The sequence below is a fragment of the Pteronotus mesoamericanus genome, unplaced genomic scaffold (genome assembly GCF_021234165.1).
Source record: "Pteronotus mesoamericanus isolate MK-2021 breed Mesoamerican mustached bat unplaced genomic scaffold, CSHL_Meso_final contig_25, whole genome shotgun sequence".
NCBI classification, from domain to species: domain Eukaryota; kingdom Metazoa; phylum Chordata; class Mammalia; order Chiroptera; family Mormoopidae; genus Pteronotus; species Pteronotus mesoamericanus.
This window is the reverse complement of record NW_026555105.1, coordinates 16,868,118-16,891,768: the sequence shown is the minus strand read 5'-3', so window position 1 is coordinate 16,891,768 and position 23,651 is coordinate 16,868,118. Positions and strand designations below refer to the sequence as shown.

The 23,651-nt window shown below is 53.0% G+C and overlaps 1 protein-coding gene across 3 annotated transcripts in view; it reads left to right on the top strand.

Annotated features, from left to right (window-relative positions):
* DLGAP4 (DLG associated protein 4) overlaps positions 1-23,651 on the top strand; it is a 126,326-nt gene that overhangs the window by 36,897 nt on the left and 65,778 nt on the right. For all 3 annotated transcript variants that reach the window (XM_054573795.1, XM_054573796.1, XM_054573797.1), the window contains exons 2-5: positions 13,191-14,262; positions 17,066-17,307; positions 19,785-19,899; positions 22,380-22,430. In XM_054573795.1, the coding sequence (XP_054429770.1) occupies positions 13,264-14,262; positions 17,066-17,307; positions 19,785-19,899; positions 22,380-22,430 (1,407 nt within the window). In that variant the 5' untranslated portion in view covers positions 13,191-13,263. The remainder of the gene's footprint in view (positions 1-13,190; positions 14,263-17,065; positions 17,308-19,784; positions 19,900-22,379; positions 22,431-23,651) is intronic.

Here is a 23,651-nt window from a genome sequence, read left to right as displayed (position 1 = left end):
GCCTCCACCTTCTTACCATCCCCTGGCAACCACTGATCTACTTCCTGTCTCTATTAATTTAACTCTTCTGGGCGGTTCCTATAAATGAAACCATACAATACGTGAGCTTTTGTGTCTGTCTTCTTTTACGTACTGTGGTGTTTTCAAGGTCCATCCATGCTGTGTCAGCACTTGATTTTCTTATGGCTAAATAATGTTTCATTACATAACAAGTGAAGTATCTAATCCATACTTTCCCAGTGAGGCAACTGAGGCTCAGAGAGGCTGGCTGACCTGCATATGGTCACACCACTGGGAAGAGATGGAGCTGAACTCTAACCCAAGAGGGATGGGATCCAGCAGCGGTTCCCATCCTCCCGCCCCCAGTGCCTCAGAGTTGATATCCAGCCAGTCCTGTTGGCCACTCACAAGGTCCCCACTTGGTTGGGATGATCATCTCTATTTTCCAAATGAGAAAACTGAGGTGGGGAGGTGACTTGCCTGAGGCCACACACTGGGTCAGTCAGCCAGGACTGAGGGTCCCGGCCCCCACGAGCACAACAATCAATACTGCTTTGAGATGGCAGCCGGGGGTTACTGAGTTCCCTCCAGACCCTGCTGGAAGGGGACAGGGAGATGACCCCTTTCCCAGTCCTCGAGTCATCCCAGTGGTGACCAGGGAGCCGTTCCTGGGGTTGATGGGAGCCCACTGTGCAATTGTGCCAAATTGTGTCCCTGACCATCACTCCAGGGCAGTTTTTTGGCTTTTGTTCATCAAGCAAAAAATCACTTCTGTAGACCAACAGCTCTGCCAAGCATGCTGACTCTCCAGTCTGAGCAGTGGATGCTGAGGCGCGGCAAGTGCAGAGTCAGGAGGCCTGAGCCCCTTGGAGCCTCCACCTGCTGTGTGACCTTGGGCGAGTCCCCGACCCTGCATGAGCCCAGTCAGCAAAGCATAGCACGAAAGGGCTGGACAACATTCCCCAACTCATAGGCTTTATGTAGGTTTCTATGGGGCTGCAGAGGACAGAGATCCCATTACCATCCCCCTCCAGTTCCAGGCAAGCATCACGGGCAACGGCCACATGCAGTGATCAAGTTCTAGGCCGGCACTGTCCCACAGAGCTGTCTGTGCGGCTGGAAACAACCTTGCACTGTGCATCTGGTAAGCGCTAGCAAGCATGGCCACAGAGCACTGGAAATATGGCTAGTGCAACTGAGAAGCTGAATTCTTACTTTAATTCAATTCTGTTTAAGTTTAATTAATGTCTAGAGCAGGTGTAGACAGGACAAGGGTTCTGAGGACATAAGGAGGATCGAGGACCACTCAGGAAGTGCCCGCTGCCCATAACACACTCAGCGCTTGCTGGTTGAAGACCTCCAGAGAGAACTGGCCTACAAGTCCCGAGGCCTGGGTTCCAGTCTCAGCTGCCACCAGCATGCTGTGTGATCCAGGCCAAACGCTGTTTCCTCATCTGAACTTCGAAGCGGCTTGACAGGGACTCTGCCTGTGGGTGGGGCCCACTGGTCAGGGCAGCAACAGCGAACACCTGCGGAACACTCGCTGTGTGCCAAGTGCGGGGCCAGCCCACCTGGTTAACGCGTTTACTCCCCCACAGCTGCTTGAGGTTACTGGACTCAGAGGTCCAGTAACTGGCTCAGGGTCACACAGCACCAGGATTCAAACTTGAGGAGGCTGGTTCCAGAGCCTCCTTCTCACCCTCCTCACTGCACTACCTGCTGGGCCCGGGCTGTCTCCACCCTCCCTGGGGCCACCACAGGGAGTGGCTGGAGCAGGACAGCCAGGCCTGGAGTGTCAAGCAGTGGCCCCCAGCTGAAGCCTGGAGGTGGAGAGGTGGGGGAAAGTCATGGACATCACCCTCTTATCCTCCCAACTCAACCTTTTCCTAGGTGAGGACCAAAGGGGTCCTGGCTTGGGAACCTGCAGAAGCAGCTCAGATCAGACCTCGTTAACTCCATCTCAGCCACAGACCACTCTCTTCCTCTGCCCTGTGTCCCATGTTCCTTCTAGCCTGGGGTGCATTGAATCCATCATCTAAACGATGACACTTTTCAGAATGACATAGGCACTAGCCATCAGGGACTCCAGGACAACAGGTAGAACCTGAGCAAACCAGGATGCATGCCCTCCTCTCCATGCATGAACATTTACAAGTGCCATCTCTGGGCTGGGTCCTTGCTCCTGGCACAGAGGAACACTCAGGACTGTTTGTAGCCCCTTAGGGTGGTAGCTCCCCTCATGAGGAACCCAGAAGAGGCCTTTCCCTCATTTGCAAAGTCAGGGAAAACTTCTTGAAGGAAGCGGTATCTTTTCTGAGCTTCAAGGATATTAAGCAAGGAAAGAGGTCTGGGACAGTGATTTCAGGAAGGTTCTGGAGAACAGAAACACCAGTCTAGCCCATCTGGGACCCAGGCATGGAGAAGAAACAAGAAAAGGGCCTGGGACAGCCCGACAACCAACGCTCTTCCCTCTTACCAGGCGGCTCCAGCCTCTCCAGTTCCCCTCCCCTGCGGCTCTGTCTGCCTGACCGCCTCAGTCATCTGACAGCTGCTTATTGTGCACCTACTATGTGATCACACTGTGTTTAGTGTTGGGGGTACAATGGAAAATGAAACAGTCATGGTCTCCCCAACTCTTAGGGCCCACAGAGCATGGAGAGACAGATAGTAATCAAGTACACAAGGAACCAGGCAGGTAACTAGAGAGCCTGATAAGTGTTTTGAAGGAAATAAAAAAGTGGGTCAAGAGAGAGCAGGGTGGGATGGAGGAGCCACCTTAGAAACAGGGATCAGACCTCTGAGGAGGCAACGTGTGAGTAGAGACTGGAATCGATACAAGCAGCCAGAGAACTGAAGGGTTGAAAGGAAGAACAGGTAGAGGGAACAGCTTGTGCAAAGGCCCCGCTGCAGGAAAGAGCTGGGAGTTGCTGGAGAAATAATGAGTGAGGACCAGCGGAAGACCTTGAAAGAGGTTAAAGGGATCTGGGTGAAGAGACTCTCTTTGGGTTTTGAAAGTATGCCTCTGTAGTCGCTGTGCTCTGAGGTTCTAGGTTCTAGGTCTCTTTTTTGTGTCTGCGACACAAAGATGGATGCTGAATGGCGGGGCGGGGTGTGACCTCTGAATCCTCAGCTGGGGCCAGGCAATTTTAAATTTGGTGTGGTCTCAGGGAGTCCTGGTAAGCAGCCCTATCCCCACCAAGTCCCTCAGGCCCAAATCTGCCCCTCTCGCCCCAGAGGAGCCACAGTACCTACATCCTAGGCCTTGTGTTTAGAGTCCACAGTCATGATGGACAACACAGGGACAAGTGGAAGAGGGGGATCTGAGGTGGGGACACTGCCAGCCACATGTACCAGGCAGCCCAGTCCAGGGTATCTGCTCAAGCCATTGCCTGCTATCTTGTTAACCAAAAAACCAGCTGATTGAATGTCATTCTTTTCAAACAGTTGCTATGGACACAATTTGGACCTCGCATCCATCAGGATAACGGTCCTCCCATAGATGAAAAGGAACCTCAGGCTGGTGTGCAGGGCTATGGAATGTGGGCTTAGGAGTCAGGTTGAGTCACACCAGCCTCCACCCCCTACTGGCTGTGGAGCCTAGAGCAGGTGACTTCAGCCGTTTGAACGGCTTTTTGCCCTTTAACAGTTGCCTAGTTCTGCATAAAAAATTATGCCAAAACTTGGCAGCACGTTAAAACAATCAACACGTATTATCTCACACAGTTCTGAGAGTCAGGAACCCAGGAGCAGCCTCAGTGGGTAGCTGTGGCCTAGGGTCTCTCATGAGGCTGCAGTCAATTTGTCGCTGGGGCTCCAGGACCTGCTTCCACGGTGGCTCACCCACTTGGCTAGCAAGTGAGTGCTGGCTGTCAGCCGGCAGCCTCAGTGTCTCCCGACGCGGGCCCCTCCTTTGGGCTGCTTGAGTGTCCTCACTGCACAGCACTGCCCCGGGCCGGTGAGCCAGGGGAGGAGGGCAGGAGCGGCCGTGTCTGCTCCAACCTACCTCAGAAGTCACACCCGGTCATTTCCACAGTATCCCAGCGGTTACACAGTCAAGCCTCACCATGTTGGAGACAGGCACTCTTCACAAGAACACAAATTCCAGGAGCCAGGAGGCGGGGGTCCCCAGGGCTCATGTTGGTGGCTGACTGCCATGCTGGACTGATCATCCCCACCAAAAAGAGCTGCAAGTGAGGATTAAATGAATTCACATATGGGAAGCACCTAGTATAAAGTAAGCGCTCAATAAAGGATCACTATGATTAGCTTGAGCCAAAAACTTACCACCTGGTAATGACCTCACTTTGTGCCTCGATTCTAAGCATCCCAAGACCTGCCGCTCTATCATTTAGCAAAAGCTTTATGAGCCTTTACTGTGTCCCGGCCCTGTGCTGGGTGCTGGTGACAGAGCAGGGACAAAGACAGACACTGACCCTGCACCTCTAGGCCCCATCAGACATAAATCCAGGTTCTACAGCAGAGAGAGCTGGCAGGCAAGGGGCTGCTTCGGTCAGTCTCTGTGCAGAGGTAGCCTGTGCACCAAGACCTGTAAGAAGCAAAGGAGCATTTGTGTGGTTGGGGTGGGGGAGGGGCAGAGCATTTCAGGCACTTACCAGTAGGAGCAAAAGCCCCAAGATGCAAGTTAACGATCCCTGTTTAAGAAACAGAATGGAAGCCCAAGGGAGCAGGGGCAGGAAATGAGATCTGGAAACAAGAAGAAGAAAGAGCAGTAAGAAGACTGACTTTCAGTCTGAGAGCCATGGGAATCCTGTCATCTGGGTGAGAAACGAGGGGAACCTGGCCCTGGGCAGTGCTGTGAATGTGGTGAGGTTCTGGGACATGTTGAAGGTAGAGTTGTTTTTGAATGATTTGTTGTTGAATAGAGTGTGGGATGGGAAGAGTGGGAGAAAGAGAAGTCAAGGATGATTTCAAGGTTTCTGACCTGAGCAAGCAGGAGGATGACATTGTCACGAGCTGAACTGGGGCAGACTATGGGAGGAACAGCTCCGGGGGCATAGGAGATCAGGCACTGGATTCTGGACCTGTCAGACACCCAGGGCAAGATGTCAAGGAGGCAGTTAAAGATACACGTCTAGTGTTTGAGACAGGGATCTAGTGGAAGATGTAAATTTAGGAGTTGTCAGATATAGGTGGTATTTAAGCCACGAGCTTGGATGAGGTCAGCCGGAAAGAGTGTAGCGAGAAGCAGAGCACCCAGTTCCTCTAGTGTTTAGAGGTCAGAGGAAGAGAAGCCAGCAAGAGATGTGGCAGGTGTGGCAAGGGATGAGGGAGGAGAATTGGACGGGTACCCAGAGATGAAGTCACAGTGTGACACAGCCTGTGTCTCTCTGCCTCGACCCCTGCCCTACCCCAGGGAACACCAAGGCCCTGGGGGTCCCATAGAGCCCATCCTTTTCCTTCCACACTTCATCCCTTCTGAGGCCTATGGCAGTAGCTGTGCCCTCCATGGACTGCTGTGACCATCCCAGGGTGTTTGGCCATCCCACCCACATCATTTCCAGCCATTCACCGCTCAACTTGCCCTCCTACGCCCTACTCTAGACATCTGACTATCTTAACAACAGCATTCAGCATTAAACAGGGCTATCCCCTCCTTTCATTTAGACTCTCTATCTCTGTTAATGCAACCTTAGACAAAAACAGCCTCTCTAATGGCACCAAATACAGAAGATATGAGTAGGAAGTTGTAAGACATCTGGGCTGGTTAAAGAGAAGGGCTGTGAAGAAGACAAATGGGATTGGTAATGTCTGGGAAAGGGTTTGGGGTTAGATCAGCAAGGGTCTTGACTGCCATGCCAAGGAGTTTGGACTGAGGAGAGAAGAGGATCCACATAAGGTTCTAGATTAGGAAAATGACACAATCAGATGAGTTTTGCTTCAGAAAGAGCCATGCTGAGTTCTGTTCCTGGCCTTGTCCCCAGTTAGCTCTCCTGTGGTCACAGGCCAACTCTGGTTCCAGGATGAGCTGGGATAGGGCAAGGAGGTCCCACTCGGTGCAGATGGGCATAGTGGCTGCAGATACAGAGGCACCATGGAGCAGGGAGGGAGCCCAGGAAGGCAGCTGCTCCGCTGGTTTCTCCACGTTTCCATGAGGGCAATGAGGCTTATATTAATGAGAGGTAATTATGGGCACCCGGATGGGCCTAAGTATAGCTCAGAGACGAGGGGAGCCGAGGCAGCCAGCTGCTCTCCCTGCAAGGTCGAAGCTTGCCTATTTTAAGACCTCCCCAAGGTAAGGCTCCTGCCACCCCAAGGTGCTGGGTGGCTGAGGGACTGACACCCAGGGTTTCAGGAACCCTGACCAAGAGAGCTCAGAGGAATCAGAGTGGCGGGATGACCAGATCGCCCTCATTCAAACCCTCTACTGCTTAGAGATGGACGCACGCCCAGGGAGAGGGACTGGTCCAAGGCCACAGCAAGTACAGAGCAGAGCCAGGATTTGAATCCAGATCTAGCTTCCTGCACTTTCCACTGTGCTGGGCAGTGTCCCTACACTGGAAGCCTTGATCTGTCCCCAAGAAGCACTGTGAGGTGAGGAGGAGAGGGTAACTGATATTTATTGAACACCTAAGAGCCAGTGGTTTTCTACGGGACACCACAGTGAATCCTTATCATAACCTTGAAAAGGAATAGTCATCATCCACATGTTACAGAAGAGGAAACCAGGGCTTAGGAGGGGTAGTTACATCGCCCAATGCTCTGCAGTAAGGAGGGAAAAAAAGTATTGTAAAACCCTGTTATATTTTGTTTTAGGGTCAGCAAACACTCTGAGGTTTGCGTGGGAAGTCCCTTAGGGACACCTGTGACAGGTGAGGGTTACAGGATTGGGCAGAGGGAGGAGCTGAAGGGAGGTGCATTTACAATAAAGGCCTCAGCTAATCCCATAGGGAGCTCTGGAGCTGGGACAGTCCCTGAGGGTTTGTGAATTGGGCAAGACAGCCAGGCCTTGGTGCCCGCACATGAACCAGTTACTGGGCTCAGGCTGCCCCTGGGGAAGGAGCGTTACCTTGGTGAGGCATCTCCCTTCGGCTGAGAGCAAGTCCTAGCAGGTACCCAGCTGTGCACTGTCAGCAGCCTCAGTCCTGAAGGGCTGACCTGGCGGCCATTACAGCATCCCCGCCCTGCCCATCTGCAGATCCTTTCTCACTCCTCTGCCCCTCAGATGAGAAAAGCCAGCCCTTGCCCACAAGGAGGTTGTGGGAATACGGACTCCTGTTCTTTGTGGAGCTGACAGGCCAGGGGTGCTGGGGGAAGGGAGGCCAGCGGTGTGATGAGGCTGGACAGAGTGAGTGGCCAGTCCAGGACAAGTTGGAAAACACAACCTATTAAAAACTTGTAGGGACAGAATGGGAGAAAATACTTGCAAATCATGTATCTGATAAGGGCTTACTATCTAGAATACGTAAAGAACTCCTAAAACGACACAACAAATGACAAATCACCCAGGTAAAAGTGAGCAAAGGAATTCATATACATCTCTCCAAAGAAGGTATTAAAATGGCCAATAAGCCCATGAAAAGATGCTCAACATCGTTAGTTATCAGGGAAATGCAAATCAAAACCACAATGAGATACCAGTCCACACCTACCAGGATGGGTATATTTTAAAAAGAAAATAACAAGTGTTGGTGAGGACAGGGAGAAACTGGAACCCCACACATCGCTAGAGGGATGTAAAATGGTGCAGCCACTGTGGAAAACCGTTTGGCAGTTCCTCCAAAAATTAAACACAGAATTACCATGTGACCCAAAAATTCTACTCCTAGGTATATACCCCAAAAAATTAAAAACAGGGATTCACACAGATACTTGTATGCCAATGTTCATTGTACACATTATTCATAATAGCCAAAAGGTAGAAACAACCCAAGTGTCCATCAGTAGATGAATGGACAAACAAAATGTGGCATATACGAGTGCATAGAACAGAATGTTATTCAGTCATAAAAAGGAATGAAGTTCTGATATATGCTACAGCATGGATAGCTCTTGAATACATTATGTTTAGTGAAATAAGCCAGATACAAAAGAACAAGTATTGTATGATTCCACTTGTGGGGTATCTAGAAAAGGCAAACTAATAGAGACAGAAAGTAGATTAGAAATTACCAAGGACTCGGGGGTGGGGGAGGTGAGAAGAATAAGGAGTTGTTGCTTAGTGGTTACAGAGTTTTTCTTTGGGCTGATAAACAAATTTTGAACATTGATAATAGTGGTAGTTGTACAACATTGTGAAAGTGATTAATACTGCTGAACTACACACTTACAAATGGTTACAGTGGGAATTTTTATGATATATATATATGTATATGTACATATATATATATATATATCTCCACAATAAAAATAAGACCCATGGCAAATAGGTAAGTCCATAGAAACAGAAAGCAGATTGGTGGTTGCCAGGGGCTGGAAGGAGGAGGGAACAGGAAGTAGCTGCTTATTGGGCACAGCATTCTCTTTGGGGGTTAAGAAAATGTTTTGGAACTAGGTAGAGGTAGTGGTTACACTGCATTGTTAATGTACTAAAATGTCACTGAATTACACATTTTAAAATAGTTAATATTATGTGAATTTCTCCTCAATTCTTTTTTAAGGGAGGAAAACCTGTGGGGAAATAAAATCTATGCAATGCAGCCAAATGAGTACTCAGAGAAATGTATCACCTTTCCAATGACACATTTATTAGATATAAGAACATCAGACAGTAAATGAATTAAGTTTCCCACTCAAAAGGGTGAACAAAGTGTTAAAGAAAAGGAGTGTCCTGGGCCCCCACTGCCCAGGTGAGGGGAGGGAGCGACAGAGCCAGAGGATACAGGGAGGGGATGCCATCAGGAAACATAACCGAGGCAGAATCACTGTGACTCAGTGGCCATCTTAGTTGGGGTTCCCCAGAAGCATGGCCAAGACAAGGATTCAGGTACAAGTACTTCATTCGGGAGCAGGCAGCACAGTGTGGGAGGGGGATCTAAGGCAGGGAAGGGGTGGCAGCCAGTGGAAGGAGCATTATCAAGCAAGTGACCACTCTGGGCAACAGGAGCTCCGTCCTGACAGGCCGCTCCACGAGTCAGCGTAGACCCCATCCCTCAGTCATCCCACCTGAGGGGTGGAGGAGCTGGGTATTTATACACCAACTCCCCAAAAGTCACTGGTCGCGACAGCAGTCGGGTGGGAGATTCTTCATTCTCTGGCAGTTTGTGCAGGCCTTGGCCATCTGTGAGCAGAGTGGGCCCCAGCTGCAGGAGGAAGCGCCCCCAGGCCCCCAGAGAGATGCAGATGCTGACAGCTGGCAGTCAGCCTGTCGGACACCACAGCGATGAGACCACAGGAGATATGGGTGAGCCACCCACAGCCACTGCTGTGGTGACCAAAAGGACATGAGGCTAGTATCTGTCAGGTTCGTATTGAAAGACACAGAAACCCAATTCAGACTCGAGCAGAATGTCTCTTGACTCTCATATCTGAGACATCAGGCAAGATCTTAACCAAGGACTCCAGGGTGACACTCTACCAAGCACAGCAGCCCTAACAGAAAGGAGGGCACCTCTTTTCCAAAAGTTCAGCCATAATCCCAAGGCCAATTCTCATTAGCTAGTGAGGATCTGGTTTCCATCTCTGAGCCAGTCTGTACTCAGGAATGCAGGGCTCTGATTGGCTGGGCCTAGGTCATGTGTCTACCCTGGGGTTCTGGGATAGGGCTGGCTCCACCTAAACCACAGGATATGAGACTGTTGTAGAATCATTTGCCAGGCACAGTTGGGGCTGTTACTAGGGGAAGGACATGGAAGTTTAGGAGAGGAATGAATTCAAGAAGATAGATGCCCAGGTGTCTGGCTTGTGCCCCCACGGAGTGACACTGAAACATTTTACTAGTGTGGGGACACTGTGGGCCTGCCCAAAGTCCTGGTATACACCGGCATTTAAGGTGGCATAGAAGGATAGATATGCAGGGCCCCAAAAGCCAGAGGAAGAGATTATTTTAACAATGAGGGCCCTGTCACAGGCGGGAAACAATTGAGAGGTCACTTGCGGTCATTAAAGTATCTAGCTAGTCTCTGGAGGTCTCCCTGAGGGTGGAAGCCCCCACTCCTGTAACCCTCCAAGGCAGGTACCTGTGTAACTCCTTCCCCGACAAGCCAGGCAAGGGTCCTCCCCAATCAAGTCCACCAGGACTCAAGGCAGGGATTGTCCCCCCGGGAACAGCACATGGCAGCCCTTAACAGTCCCCGAGCACCTTCCCTCACTTCCTCCTCCTGGCCCCATTTGGCAACCCACAGTCTGAGGCTGCGGGAGGTGGCCACGGGCCCAGGCTCACACAGTGCTCGTAGAGCAAAGCTGGCTTCCTGGGGTCAGGAATACCTGTGATGTCAAAGCGAAGCCCACTCCCCCCTGGGAGGCCTGGGAGAGCCGAGTGTAGTGTGCACTTCGGGGGCATCCCACCGCCCTCTCCACCACACGGCACTTCTAGGGAGTCAGGCCTTGCCTAGCTTGTGGGGCCGTATGTGCAAACAACGTTCTATTTTCAGTATCACCGGGCTTTCTTGAGTGGCATCAAGGACATATTGCTGTGTACACAGTTCTCTGCCAGGAGGGCCAAGAGGCTGGCCCCTGAGTCCAGAGGTCACTACAGCCCCAGGGGATGCGAGGAGGCTAAGAAACGGCTGGGGGGCTAGCGATTCTGGGGATGGTTTTGCGTTTTCCTGAAATCGTCTTCAAGAAGATGTTTGCTTGGAGGGAGCGGCTGCTGGCTGGAGTGGAGGGGGGTCCGATTGTCTGCGTTACCTATTTCACCTTGACTACAACGCCCTCTCCCAGCCTCAGTTTCCCCATCTGTAAAATGAAGATAAGAGTCCCCCACCTCATGGGGCTGTTGTGAGGATATGGTCTAATGAAGCTATAAAGCAGACTTCCTCTCCAGGCTGGGGATAAATATTGTGACAAGCCTCCTGGTAGAAGCAGAAATGATTCCGGGGGGTGCTGCTCAGCCACAAGGACCGCCACCCACATGCTCTGGTCTCCAGGAGCGGGGTCCATCAGGCTCCTAGAGTCACAGAGAGTCTGGCAGAGAAGGGGACAAATTCGATACATGTAGACTCTACAGCAGCCTCGGGGGAGGGCCTAGCACACTGTGAGTCGTGAAATTGGCTGGATCCAAGGAAATAAGTGTCAGGTCCTTGAGAGTCTTGGGACCGGCCAGGTTGGGGCGACAGTTGTGAAGCAGCTACATGGAGGAATAGGAAGAGTGAAGGCCCCAGTCCTGCCCCATCCACTGGACCTGCTCTGTGATCTTGGGGAAGCTCTTCCCTGTTGGGAGCCTCGGGTTCACCATCTGTAAGATGGGGCTTCACCTAAGCCAGTGCCCTTCATGCCATGCTTTTGGGGGTCTGGGATTTGCCCCAAAAGCTGCTCTGAGAGGTGGGAAGGAGTCTGGGACACCCAAACCCATGCTTGATGTGTTGGTTTCCTATTGCTGCTATAACCAATTAGCACAAACTTAGTGGCTTAAAAGAACACGACGTTATTATTTTACAGTTTTAGAGGTCAGAAGTCCAAGATGAGTCATGAGGCTTGTTCCTTCTGGAGGCTCTAGGGAAGAACCTGACTCCTCACCTCTTCCAGGTTCTAAAGGCTGCCGGCACTCCTTGGCTCCTGGCCCTGCCTCACTCTGTCCTCTGCGTCTGTGACCACATCCCCTTCTGACTCCAACCCTCACGTCTCCCACCTATAAGGAGCCAAGTGATTAGGTTGTACCCTTCCAGATAATCCAGGATAATCTGCCCATCTCAAGATCCGTAATCCTATCTGCAGAGTCCCTCTTGACGTGTAACACTGTCACAGGTTCTGGGGATTAGAACAGGAGCACCTTCAGAGACAGTGTCCTGCCTACCACACTTGGCTTCAGCCAGAGCCATCCACTCTGATGTGGCCCAGTCCCTCTGAGAGCTCTCCCTGCACTGCCCTTGCCATCATTTGCCCTGTTCCAAGCCAGACCAAGCCTTGAGACTCCTCCAAGCAGGGCCAGTGGGATCTAGGGCTTAGAAACCTCACTGACCTCCCCTCTGCTCCATGGTAGAGATGGGAAGACTGAGACCCAGAAAGGAAAGGGACTTTCGTCTAAGTGTGAGACTGGCATTTCCAGGATGGTCCTGGCCAGAAGACTCTGCTGCCCCCATTTTACAGATGGAGAAACTGAGGTACAGTGGTTCCACTTAAATACCATCCTCTCCTGAGGCCTTGCCCTTTCCACTCAGTCCTGATACATGTGCTCCTGTGTCAATCCTGAAAATCCTGTTCCCAGCTGGCCGTCATTGATTCATCTCAGTTGGACATGATGGGCTAGTGGGCTTGTCAGCCTCTCTGATGTCTGCAGCCCCCAGCGTCTTAGCCCAGAGGCCACACTCCGTAGACTCTTGTTGACGGTAGAGCAGGTTTTTACAGAGGGTTTACATTTGACATGAGGATTCCTCGCTAAAATAAAGAGTTGGGCAGTACTGCCCTCAGACCCCAGTAAAAAGGGTCCCCTGCCCTAGACCCTGCTCTTTCAACTGTGCTCTTCCCCAGGAAGCAAGGGGTGTTCAGGGGCCAGGTGGACACGCCCACCAGGAGTCTGCATCCCCGAATTAGACCACACGCTGGATACTAGGGACCCTGGAATTCCCTGTCCTTAATTCTAGGACCAGCATGGGATTTTCCCATGGGTCACCTGCCTTGCCAGTTGGACCATCCCCAGGCCTGAGGGGTGGCTGTTGAGGGGTATGTGGAGTGAGCTTGGGGTGCACACGTGTGTGACTTCTCATGGTGAGGGACAGAGTTAGAGATGGGAGGCAAAAGGAAGGCAGGCAGCTCCCCGCTACCACGTTCCACCATGGAATTCGGAGGAGACCAAGAAGCCTTCTGAGTTCAGACCTCATGAAGATAATTCATCAAGGTAGGAGAGCAGAACATTATTTTATTTAACAATTGACTATCCTGAGTTGTAACTTTTATTCATACACATGGTATGTGGGCCTCCACTCGTAGTCTTGTCCTCCGCCCTGCAATGTTAAGGGCAGGCCAGGACTCTTCAGAAACCCTCCTAACCCTGCCATGTGTGGGGGTCTGGCCGACCTTCCCAGCACCCTGTCTCCTCCAAATCCAGCTGACTCCTTTCTGTCTTCTCTCCCCAGGACAGCTGCTGCCCGGGAGAGGTGACCCGGGCACCCCGCTAGGGCGACGGCCCCTGCCCCAAGGGCCGGGATCATGAAAGGCCTCGGTGACAGCCGCCCCCGCCACCTCTCCGACAGCCTGGACCCACCACACGAGCCCCTGTTCACAGGGCCTGACCGCAACCCCTACCTGCTTTCACCCACAGAGGCCTTTGCCCGCGAGGCTCGCTTCCCTGGGCAGAATGCCCTTCCAGGGGATGGTCTCTTCCCACTCAACAACCAGCTGCCACCACCGAGCAGTACCTTCCCCCGCATCCACTATAACTCCCACTTTGAGGTGCCAGAGGAGAGCCCCTTCCCCAGCCATGCCCAGGCCACCAAGATCAACCGGCTGCCTGCCAACCTCCTGGACCAGTTTGAGAAGCAGCTGCCCATCCACCGCGATGGCTTCAGCACTCTCCAGTTCCCCCGCGGTGAGGCCAAGGCCCGTGGTGAGAGTCCTGGTCGCATCCGCCACCTTGTCCACTCAGTCCAGAGGCTTTTCTTCACCAAGGCACCCTCACTGGAGGGCACAGCAGGCAAAATCGGTGCCAATGGCAGCAAGAAAGGTAGCTTGGAGGACAGCAAAGGCCGGAGGGCCAAAAGCAAGGAGCGGGCCAAGGCTGGGGAGCCCAAACGGCGCAGCCGCTCCAACATCTCGGGCTGGTGGAGCTCTGATGACAACTTGGACGGCGAAGGGGGTGCCTTTCGCAGCAGTGGACCCGCCTCCGGGCTGATGACACTGGGCCGCCAGGCAGAACGCAGCCAGCCACGTTACTTCATGCACGCCTACAACACCATCAGTGGGCACATGCTCAAAGCCGCCAAGAACAATACGACTGAGCTGACTGCCCCGCCACCCCCGCCTGCACCCCCGGCCTCCTGCCCCAGCCTTGGGGTGGGCACCGACACCAACTATGTCAAGCGGGGCTCCTGGTCCACTCTGACCCTCAGCCACGCCCACGAGGTCTGTCAGAAGACCTCAGCCACCTTGGATAAGAGCCTGCTAAAATCCAAATCCTGCCACCAGGGCCTAGCCTACCACTATCTGCAGGTGGGTCCCTTCCAGGGGCAGGTTGGGGTGAGGGCCATGAGGAAGGCACAATTGTGAGACCTGTGCCACAGATTCACTTGGAAAGTTGCTTCACTCAGGCCTCTGTTTACTCGCCTAGGAAATGGGTGACTGGTGGCACCTGCTCATAAGGGGATTCCTTCCACCAGTCATGCTCTCGGCAGACATTGGTGGGACCCTTCTGAGACCAGCCCTGAGGAGAGACCAAGACATGTCCCAGCCCTTTAGGAGACAAATCTGGAAGCTGTGCCATCTACCCACCTCATAGCACCAATTGCATAGCATTCTAATTGCCAGCCTCCTGCGTGCTACCCCCACCAGACTGCAGGCTCCTTGCGGACCGGGACCGTAGCTGGCGCAGCTGTGTCCCCAAGGCCCAAGACAGGGTTGGGCATAGAGGAAGTGCCCGGGAAATAGGAGAGGAGAAGGGGTAGAGGAACGGATGGACACTTCAATGAACAGAGCTGGAGATAAATAAGACATAGCCCCGATTATCGGGATGCTGGGAGAGAAAGACAGGAACAGACAGTCACGTCCGTGTGAGCAGAGTGTTCTGGAGATAAGCAGGGAGGCTGCAGGAGTGCAGGGGCCCTACCCCAGTTTGGGGGGCTGGCTTTATTCTTTCAAATGCTAATGTTTATTGAGGCACTTATTATGCCCCAAAATCACACTCAAGGAAAATGGCAGAAAGCTCAGCCATCTCGGCTGCTTCTCATCCCCCAGGTTTCTCAAGGGCAGGGGCAGTGACAGAGCCCAAGAGGTGGGCGGAAGTTCCAGGAAGCAGATTCTAGTACTCGTCAAAGCGGAAGGGGCCGCTTCTGCAGGTGGTGAGCTGGCATACCTGGGGGCGATGCCAGTGCAGGCCTGGCCAGCCTTCGGGAACACATTAGATGCAATTTTGAACCAGATGAACATCAAAGTCTGACAAAGACCTGAGTTCTTGTCATTCTATGTAAAATTCCAGAGGCAGTGAGATGAAGGGGAAAGGCTATTTTTTTAAATAAGGGGAATATGAAATCTAGGCAGTATTTTATATATTTAAGGTTTTTATGGCTCTCAATCCACTTCCTAGTTTAGAAATATAAGAATGTTGTGTGACCTGGCTTCCTCTCAAAATGGTATGGTTGGCCTGAGTGAAAATGCTTTAGAAATGCCGGGAAAGGACGGCCCCACAGGCCCCGAGGTTGTGCTGTTTGCATGATGGGAGGCGAGGGCGGGGGGGGGGGGGGGGAGGCTGAGGTTGCAGCAGGTATTGAGCAGAAATATGCAAGACTGCCTTCCCAAGGGACAAGCAGAGGTAGGGAGGCTGGCCTAGCAAATGGTTTGGAGGGTAAAATATGCAGACTTTCCTGACTGGCTGGGCAGTCAGTTGGGGAAGGGGGGTTGGGAAGGCTGAGGAGAGCCCCTAGGGTGGGAGTCCCAGACAGGAACCCTCCCTTAGCTAGAAACTGGCCACTGGTAATGCAGGCACCAAGAAGAATGTCGTAACTGTGCAGCCATTGTGATTTGGGGAGTATGCATTTGTGCACCTGGTGAAGAAGAATGGGTACGTTGTGTACACTGAGAAACGGGGCATCCACAATGAAGTAGAGACATAGTGAGGATGCTCCCTCTGCATGTGTTGAGCAGAAATATACACGGTGAGCTGGGCACATGTTGAGATATGTCCACGGAGCAGTGCTGGCTAGCATGTGTGTGAGGTGTGTGAATATGTTGTGTGTTTATGTTGTGTGCACGTTGAAAGGTATACACACAATGTAGTGGCTGCTGGGATACATCCCTGGAGAGATGGATGTGTATGGGAAAGTATGCTTGTTCTCAGATATGAACACATGACGAGGCCTCTTTACTCTGTGCTGGGGCTGAGGTGATGAAGTGCTGAAGTGCTGAGATGTGCGTACTCATTCATTGTGAGGTAAACGTCCAGTGCGTGTACATGTCTGTGTGAATTAGACGGACGAGGGGTGTAGGCTGTGGGCGCTGCCCTGGAGCAGCTGGCAGAGCTTGGCCTTGGAAAGACAGAGGAGGCCCCCTCTGCTGGTTACTGCCACTGTAACCACTAGGGATCAGAGCTGCCCCCACAGCTGTGATCTCACTTGCCCTTATCACAACCCCCCTTCACAGGCAGGGTAGGGTCCCTAAGGTTCAGATGGGAAAACTGAGCCCTTTTTCCAGCTTACTGAGTGGCTGCACCACCCTGAAAGCCAGCTCCCTGCTACTTCAGTTTACTGACCAGTGGGATGTGGGACTGTAATTGGCTTGGAGGACCCCACCCCCATACTGATGTGCAGGGTCCTCTGACCCATCTTCCCCCACCCAGGGCCAGGTTCTTGGTGTCAGGTCTGGGGGCCTCCCTCAGGCCAGCTGTTCTCATCCGTGTAGTGGCATTATCAGCCGTCCCCTGAGAGAGCAGGGGAAATGAAGGGTACACAATGGCTACTCAGAAAGGCAGCTGCAACGGAGGCCCTTGTGATCAGACAGCCTTGGGTGATTCTGCTGGGGCACGCAGCCTGGGAATCTTAGGTCTGAAGTGGGCAGGGACTTGCTTCAGGCCCATAGTGAAGCTGTGGCAGAGCTGGCTCTGGAGCCCAGATATCCTTCCCAGCCCCGGGCTCTGCCTGGCTGCTGGGTAGCTTCAAGGGCAGTATCCAACGCCAAAGGCCGATCTCTCTTAGATGAGCAGCAAGACAGCTCCAGGGCCGGAGCTCTGACCCTGGTGAGGAGACGAGGCTGAGTGGCTGGTGGTTCTCTCCAAGTGTGCTGAGGCCTTTGCACCCATCCCCAGGTACCCGGCGGTGGCGGCGAGTGGAGCACTGCACTGCTGTCCCCGCGTGAAGCGGACACCACAGCGGAGGGCCACATCCCGTGCAGACGCATGCGCAGCGGCAGCTACATCAAGGCCATGGGCGACGAGGACAGCGACGAGTCTGGCGGCAGCCCCAAGCCCTCACCTAAGACGGCGGCGCGGCGCCAGAGCTACCTGAGGGCCACGCAGCAGTCGCTGGGAGAGCAGAGTAACCCCCGCAGGTGAGCTTGCAGTCCCTTTCCCTAGGGCCCCGCCCCCAGGCAAGCCCTGCCCCCGAAGCCCCGCCCCTAGGAGAACCTGTAGGGAGGTCCAGGCCTACCCTGGAGGTCTCAGTTGACACCTGAGCCCTGTCCGCGCAAGCCCCAACTACCAGAAGCCCCAGGCACTTGTGAGTTCTGCTTCCTAAGTGCACCTCTCCCTTAAAGTGAGCCCCACCCCCGTGGGAGCCCCGCCCACCGGTTAACCTAGTTCCACTGGAGCTCCGCCCCTTCAGGTGAGTCCCGCCCCAACAGGTGCTTTACCCTGGGGAAGATTCTTCTTGCTCTGTACAAGCTCACAAGCAAGACTTGCCCCCTAGGTGAGTCCCTCACAGTTATGTCCCATCCCTGGAACCCTCTCCTTCCTCCCTTTTGGCTGTCCCCAGAGAGCCCAGCCCCACAGATAACTTTTGCCTCAGATCCAGGTGAAGCCAAGCCCACAATGATCCAGGCCTCCTAGGTGATTCCCTCTTCAGGTTAGCCCTCTTCCTGAAATCATCATCCTTAGGTTGGCCCTTGCACTGTGATTGAGTTGACTTTGGAGAGCCCCTTCATTTGGTGAACCACCCCATAGGCCTCCCCCAGTTAAGTCCTGACCACAGGTGAGCCTCATCCTATGGTAAACCAGAAGGAGAGCCTCTACAATGACTGACCAGGTAAACCTTTTCCATAGGAGTCACAGCCCCAGGTGAGTTCTACTCTCACGGGGAAACTGCTCCAGGGGGCGCTCTCCTTCAGGGTAGGAGAAGCAAGCCCACCACCGATGCCAGCACTGCTGGGAAAGGTCACAGGCCCTTCTGCACGTGTCCCTGTAATTGATTCCTGTGGTGAGCTCCAAGACTGGGGAGGACAGAGAATCCTCAAGTCAAAGGGAGATAGACAGCCTTTGCATGTCCCATCACTCTGCCTGGAATTCCACTAGTCAAGCCGTACCCTGTTGCTCTAAGACTTGGAAGAGTCTGTGAAAGTATGAATGAATGGAATACATGCACACAGAAAGAAGCTATTGAAATGTTAGAGAGAGAGGTGAGGCTTTCACATGCAGAAGTCACCGTGGGGATCAGAACAGAAAGGAATGAGAGGCAAGTCACAGAAAGTCTAGCAAATGAGTACAAAACAGGTCAAACTTGGTGTAGGGGATTCAGAGTCCACTGAGGAAGAAAAACAAAAGCAAGTCAGAAACAAACAAAAGAAAGACTCAGAAGAACTAATGAAAACAAGCTTAGTCCTAGTTCTCCAGCTACTGCGGGCATGCACCAAGGCTTCATGGAGGAGGTAATTTGGGAGGACTGAGACAGAGGAACAAAGCAGGTCAGGTGACACAGGACTGATGCAGGTCAGGGAGAAGCCAGGAGTCTCTCTGGCTGGAGCAGAAGTCAGGGACTGGCCTGCAGGGAAAATTCAGGGCACCACTGGCCAGTCCCAGGTCAGTCCCTCTCTGAGCCTCAGTTTTCCCACCTTGAAGTGAGGGGGCTGAGCTGGACGACTTCTAAGACCTCTTTCAGGCTTGAGATCCTACGATTCTATGAATGACCAGTGGGCATTACCATTGGAGAGGTGGTCTGGACTGAGGCACACGCCTTGAATAAGAAGAGATCAATAATAATAGCAATAGCGACAAGTGCCTTCTGTTAGCTCTTGCTGTACTCTGGGGTCTACTGCCCCAGTGCACTTTAATCTGCATCACTGAATCCTTCTTGTCACAGCCCCAGTAGGTATGCACAGTGTCATTCCCACTTAACAGGTGAGGAAACTGACATTTAAACAAGGGTGGTAACTTGCCCAGGGTCACGCAGCAAGGAAACTGGACTCCAGTCCAAGCCCATCTATATAAAGAGCCTGAGCTGTTGGCTGCTTGGACCTTATCCCCAGAGCAGTGGGGGTCAGGGAGTGCAGGGGCTGGAGGGTGGTGAGGCCCAGGGTCAGGTAGATGTGAGAAAGATTGAAGAGCTGGGACCAGGGGTATAATTGGTAAGCCTTCAGTGGCCTGGTGGAGGCCGCCTGACATCATGTCGAAACTGATGCCCTTTGGGCAGCCTAGTCTGAGGTCAGTCATTGCTGTGGATCTTGATTGTCCCCACCTCCTCTGTCCAGCTCCGGAATTGCCCTAGACCTGCAGGGGAGGGGCTGTAGAATTGAGCTGGTGTGGGCCATTCCTGTTTGAGCCGTTCAAAAGCAAGCTTGTGCTGCCACCTCACGGCTGCAGCGGATATAACAGGCGAGGGCTGCCTGCGCTCTCCAGCCTCACAAGGCCTCCAAAAACTGGGTGCCCTCCCCTTGCTCATTGCCCCACCACGACCATCAAAACCATCAGACTAGCAGTGACTTCCATTTTTCCCTCTGCCACTGAATGACCTTGGCTAGTCTTTTCCCTCTGAGCCTCAGTTTCCCAAGCTGAACAATGGGTGGGCTGAGCCCTGTCTGCTCCCCACCCCCACCAGGAGTCTGGATCGCCTGGATTCTGTGGATATGCTGCTGCCCTCCAAGTGTCCGAGCTGGGAGGAAGACTACAACCCCGTCAGCGACAGTCTCAACGACTCCAGCTGCATCAGCCAGGTGAGGTGGGCAAGCAGGTCAGTGTGCTCGAGGGAGCCCCAGCTCCTGCCCAGGAGGACAGACGTCCAGTCCCAACCCCTGCTGAGTGGTCTACACTGTGCTTCTGTTCAGTCTTTGTTCTCAAAGCTGCCTGTGTGTGTCTCACTGGCTGTCCTGTGCCTGGGGAGCAGTCACGGGGCCTGGCATTGCACGACCTAGGCAGTGGATCCTGAGGGCCCACATCAGTGCGCTAGACAAAGGGGCCCCGAGGATGGGAACCAGAGACCTGGGTTTGGGTCCCAGTCTTGTTACTGATACTAGGGACCCAGGACAAGTCACCTGCTCCCTGAACCTGTTTCCTGATTTACCACAGGAGGGTGATAATTCCAGTTTCAAAGGGTTGCAAGGAATCTGTGAGATAATGAACATGAAGTGCTCAGGTACCTTCATGGTTCTTGTCATCTTGCTGTGTGACCTCACACAAGCTGCTTCTCCACTCTGGACTACTGACAGCAATAAGCATACCATGCTGCACTTTCAAAGCTCAGCTCCTTGAACCCTCACAGCCACCCCCGAGGGGACATTATTATTCCCATCCTCATTTCACAGATGAGGACACTGAGGCTCAGAGAGGTGAGGTCACACAGCTAAGAAGAAGCACAGCTGGGCAGGGATCCAGGGCTGTCAGACCCAGCCCCGGACCCCAGCCGCTTAAGAGTTTGTGAAGGTAGGACCGGCCAAGGCTCGAGGGCTCCCCCGATGGTGTGGATTTGGAGACAAGGCCCAGAGAGGGCAGACACGGGCCAGTGATTGCACAGCAAGGCAGCGAGGGCAGCCAGGCACAGACCCAGCCTTCTCTCTGAGCAGGAACAGGCCCTCGGTCATGCTGTGTGCAGTCCCATGGCCCAGGCTAATGAACTGCTTAGGGCCAGAAAGCTTGGGGGTCCCAACTCCTGAACACTCCATTCTTCCTGGCCTGGCCAAGCCTTCCCCAGGCCCCCACCCTCGGCACTGCCATTCCCAGACTCCAAGGAGACTGACCTCTGGTGTACGGAGGGGTAACGCCCCAGCCATGGGACTCTCTGCCACCCTCATCTAGGCCCCACCAAGTGTCACCTGAACAGTTGTCCTGGCCTCCATGCCTGCCACCTCCAGTCTGCTCTTAGTGGCCAGAGGGAATTTGTAAAAGACTTAAGTCAGAGTACACGACAGCCCTGCTCCAGACCTTCTCGTGGCCCCTACCTCACCCAAATGAAAGCCAGAGTTCTTTCTGGGACCTTGGAGATGATCTTGACTTGCTCTGTCACTCACCCTACTTCAGTCACACTGGCCTCCTCTCTGTCCCTCACACATCTTTTTCCTACCCCAGATCACTGCATTTGCCACCCCCTCTTCCAGGAGTACTCCTCTCTCAAATCTTTGCAGGGCTGACTCTTCCCTGCACTTCAGGTCTTGGCTCAAATGTCACACCCTCGAGGGGCCTGCCCTCTCATGTAAAGGATCCCCAGGTTCTCTTGCCCTGCTTAGTTTTCTTGACAGCACTTATCATTATCTGGAATTACATTTGTTTGCTTATTTACTTAATGTCTGTCTTGCTCTTAAGAATGAGAGCTTCCTGCAAGCAGGGACCTTGCTGTACTATTTCCCACAGTGTCCCTAGAACGTGGCACAGGGCATGTGGGTATTTGCTGAGTGGATGGCTTCCCTCCCTGTCTCTTCTACCCTATCACGTTCTCTCAGCTCTCAGTCTTCCTGTCTGTACTTATGTCTCTACCCTCATTTACATCCGTCTCTGCCTCTGCAGTATGTCTCATTTCCACGTTTCTCTCTGGGTCTAGCTGTTTCTCTCTCTCTCACACCCATCTCTGTCCCCTACCTGGCCCTGGCACCTGGATCACATTTGTCCTTTGGCTATACAAAAGGCACATGTTATCAGCCAGGCTGGGGACCCCAGCAGGTCTCTCCTATTACCCCCTGCCCATCCCCAGCTCTGTCCTAGCCCAGGGTCCTTTGAACCCCCACACCTTCACTCCCAGAAGCTTGAGTGACCTGAGTCACATATGGGGTCCCAAAGTCAGAGATGTGCCAGCTCTAGCCTCAGGTCACTCTAGGCCTCAGAGATACCTTGAATCTGGCCAGAAGGAGCCCCCCTCCCACCAGCCATTGGACTTCGCAGGCCCTGACCAGGGAAGAGAAGTCTCTGTCCCTAATCTGTAGATCCTGGGTAAGAGGCAGCAGACAGAGCATCCATGGTGCCAGGGGCCGGACCAAGAGGAAAACCTGTAAGCAGCAGATTATAAATCCTCAGCAATGCTCAGCCCTAGAAGGAGTGAGCCTCCCATCCCTGGAGAAAGCCAAGTGAGACCTAGCACCTAGGCCTCAGCCAGTCTGAGGAGGTTAGACCAGTCAGCCACAAGTTCTCTTGCAGCCGAGCCTGAGCAACCAACCTCAGCCCCAGCCTTGGTCTCCCCATAACCTACCCCCTCCCTCTCTTTCTGCAGATTTTTGGACAGGCCTCCTTGATCCCCCAGTTGTTTGGTCATGAGCAGCAGGTCAGTATGTTTGCCATTCTTTCGTACCCCAATCCCAGAATTTAGGGCTGGGTTTTACTCCTGGCATCTGAGTGACATCTACCTCCCAGCCCGGGCAGGTACAAGCAGAGCCAGAACAGGAAAGCCCCCTCCAATGAGGGTGGAGTCTAGGTTCGTGTTGGTACCCTGACCTTCCACTCCCTAGCCCTATTGCTTCATTTCTATGTGCCTCAATTTCCTCTTCCCAAAAATTGGAAAGGATGAATGAGGTTCTATGAATGGGATAAGAAATAACCCCAGGATAAGGGAAAGCATTCCCTGAGAGTCTTTTGGCTTCCTCCCTTCTTACCTCCCCCAACACTGTCAAAATCCTGGGATGACTATTTTATTTGAGCCGGCTGGGGGCGGGTGGTATTGACCTCCAGGTCCCAGCCCCCAGGTCCCCTGACTTTTCCCCTTTTGGGGCCTTTAAGGATGTTGGGCTGTTGGGACTTTCTGATTGCAGAGACTTTTTGATTTTATAAAAGTTAAGGTAGGTGGTACAGGTTGGAACCATCTGGCTGCCCAAAGGGAGCCCCCCACCCATGCACACTTATCCTGCCCCTCGATGTGGCCCTCTCCCCCCTCCCGGGTTCCAGCCCCAAGACCAGAAAGTAGAGCAGAAGAGGTTCTCTGAGTTCGATCCCTCATTGGTCAATGTACTTGTCTGAGGCCATATGTCCTACAGGAGCAAAACAAAGTAGGATTGGCCCCACATTTCCTGATGCCGGAGGCGGGTGCCTTATGTGCCCCCCACCCTCCTGTCACAGTGCCTCTTGATGATAATATTCCAGAAAGTCTTTGGGGGAATCCACAGTGGGCCAGGAAACCTATTTTTCCTTTTACTTCAACAGACTCATGGTAAGGATGTGATATGTTCACATACCAAGTTCCTTGCACACGGTGTGTCCTCAGTGGTACACATGCCAGCAGCACTTTCAGGTGACTGCCCCCACCCCTGCCAGAGCTTGGGTGCATCCTAACCAACATTTACAAGTCCTTGCACTCACCCCACGGAGCTGCCTGTGATACTAGGCACAGGTTAGCAGGCGTTTACTCTCCCAGACACTATTCTAAGTTTGTGGTGGGAATTATCTCACTTAATCTTGACAATAACCCTATAAAGTTTGGTCTCTATACTGCTGTGAGATGCAGAGGAGTTAAGTGACTTTCCCACATTCACGTTGTGAAGAAATGATGAAC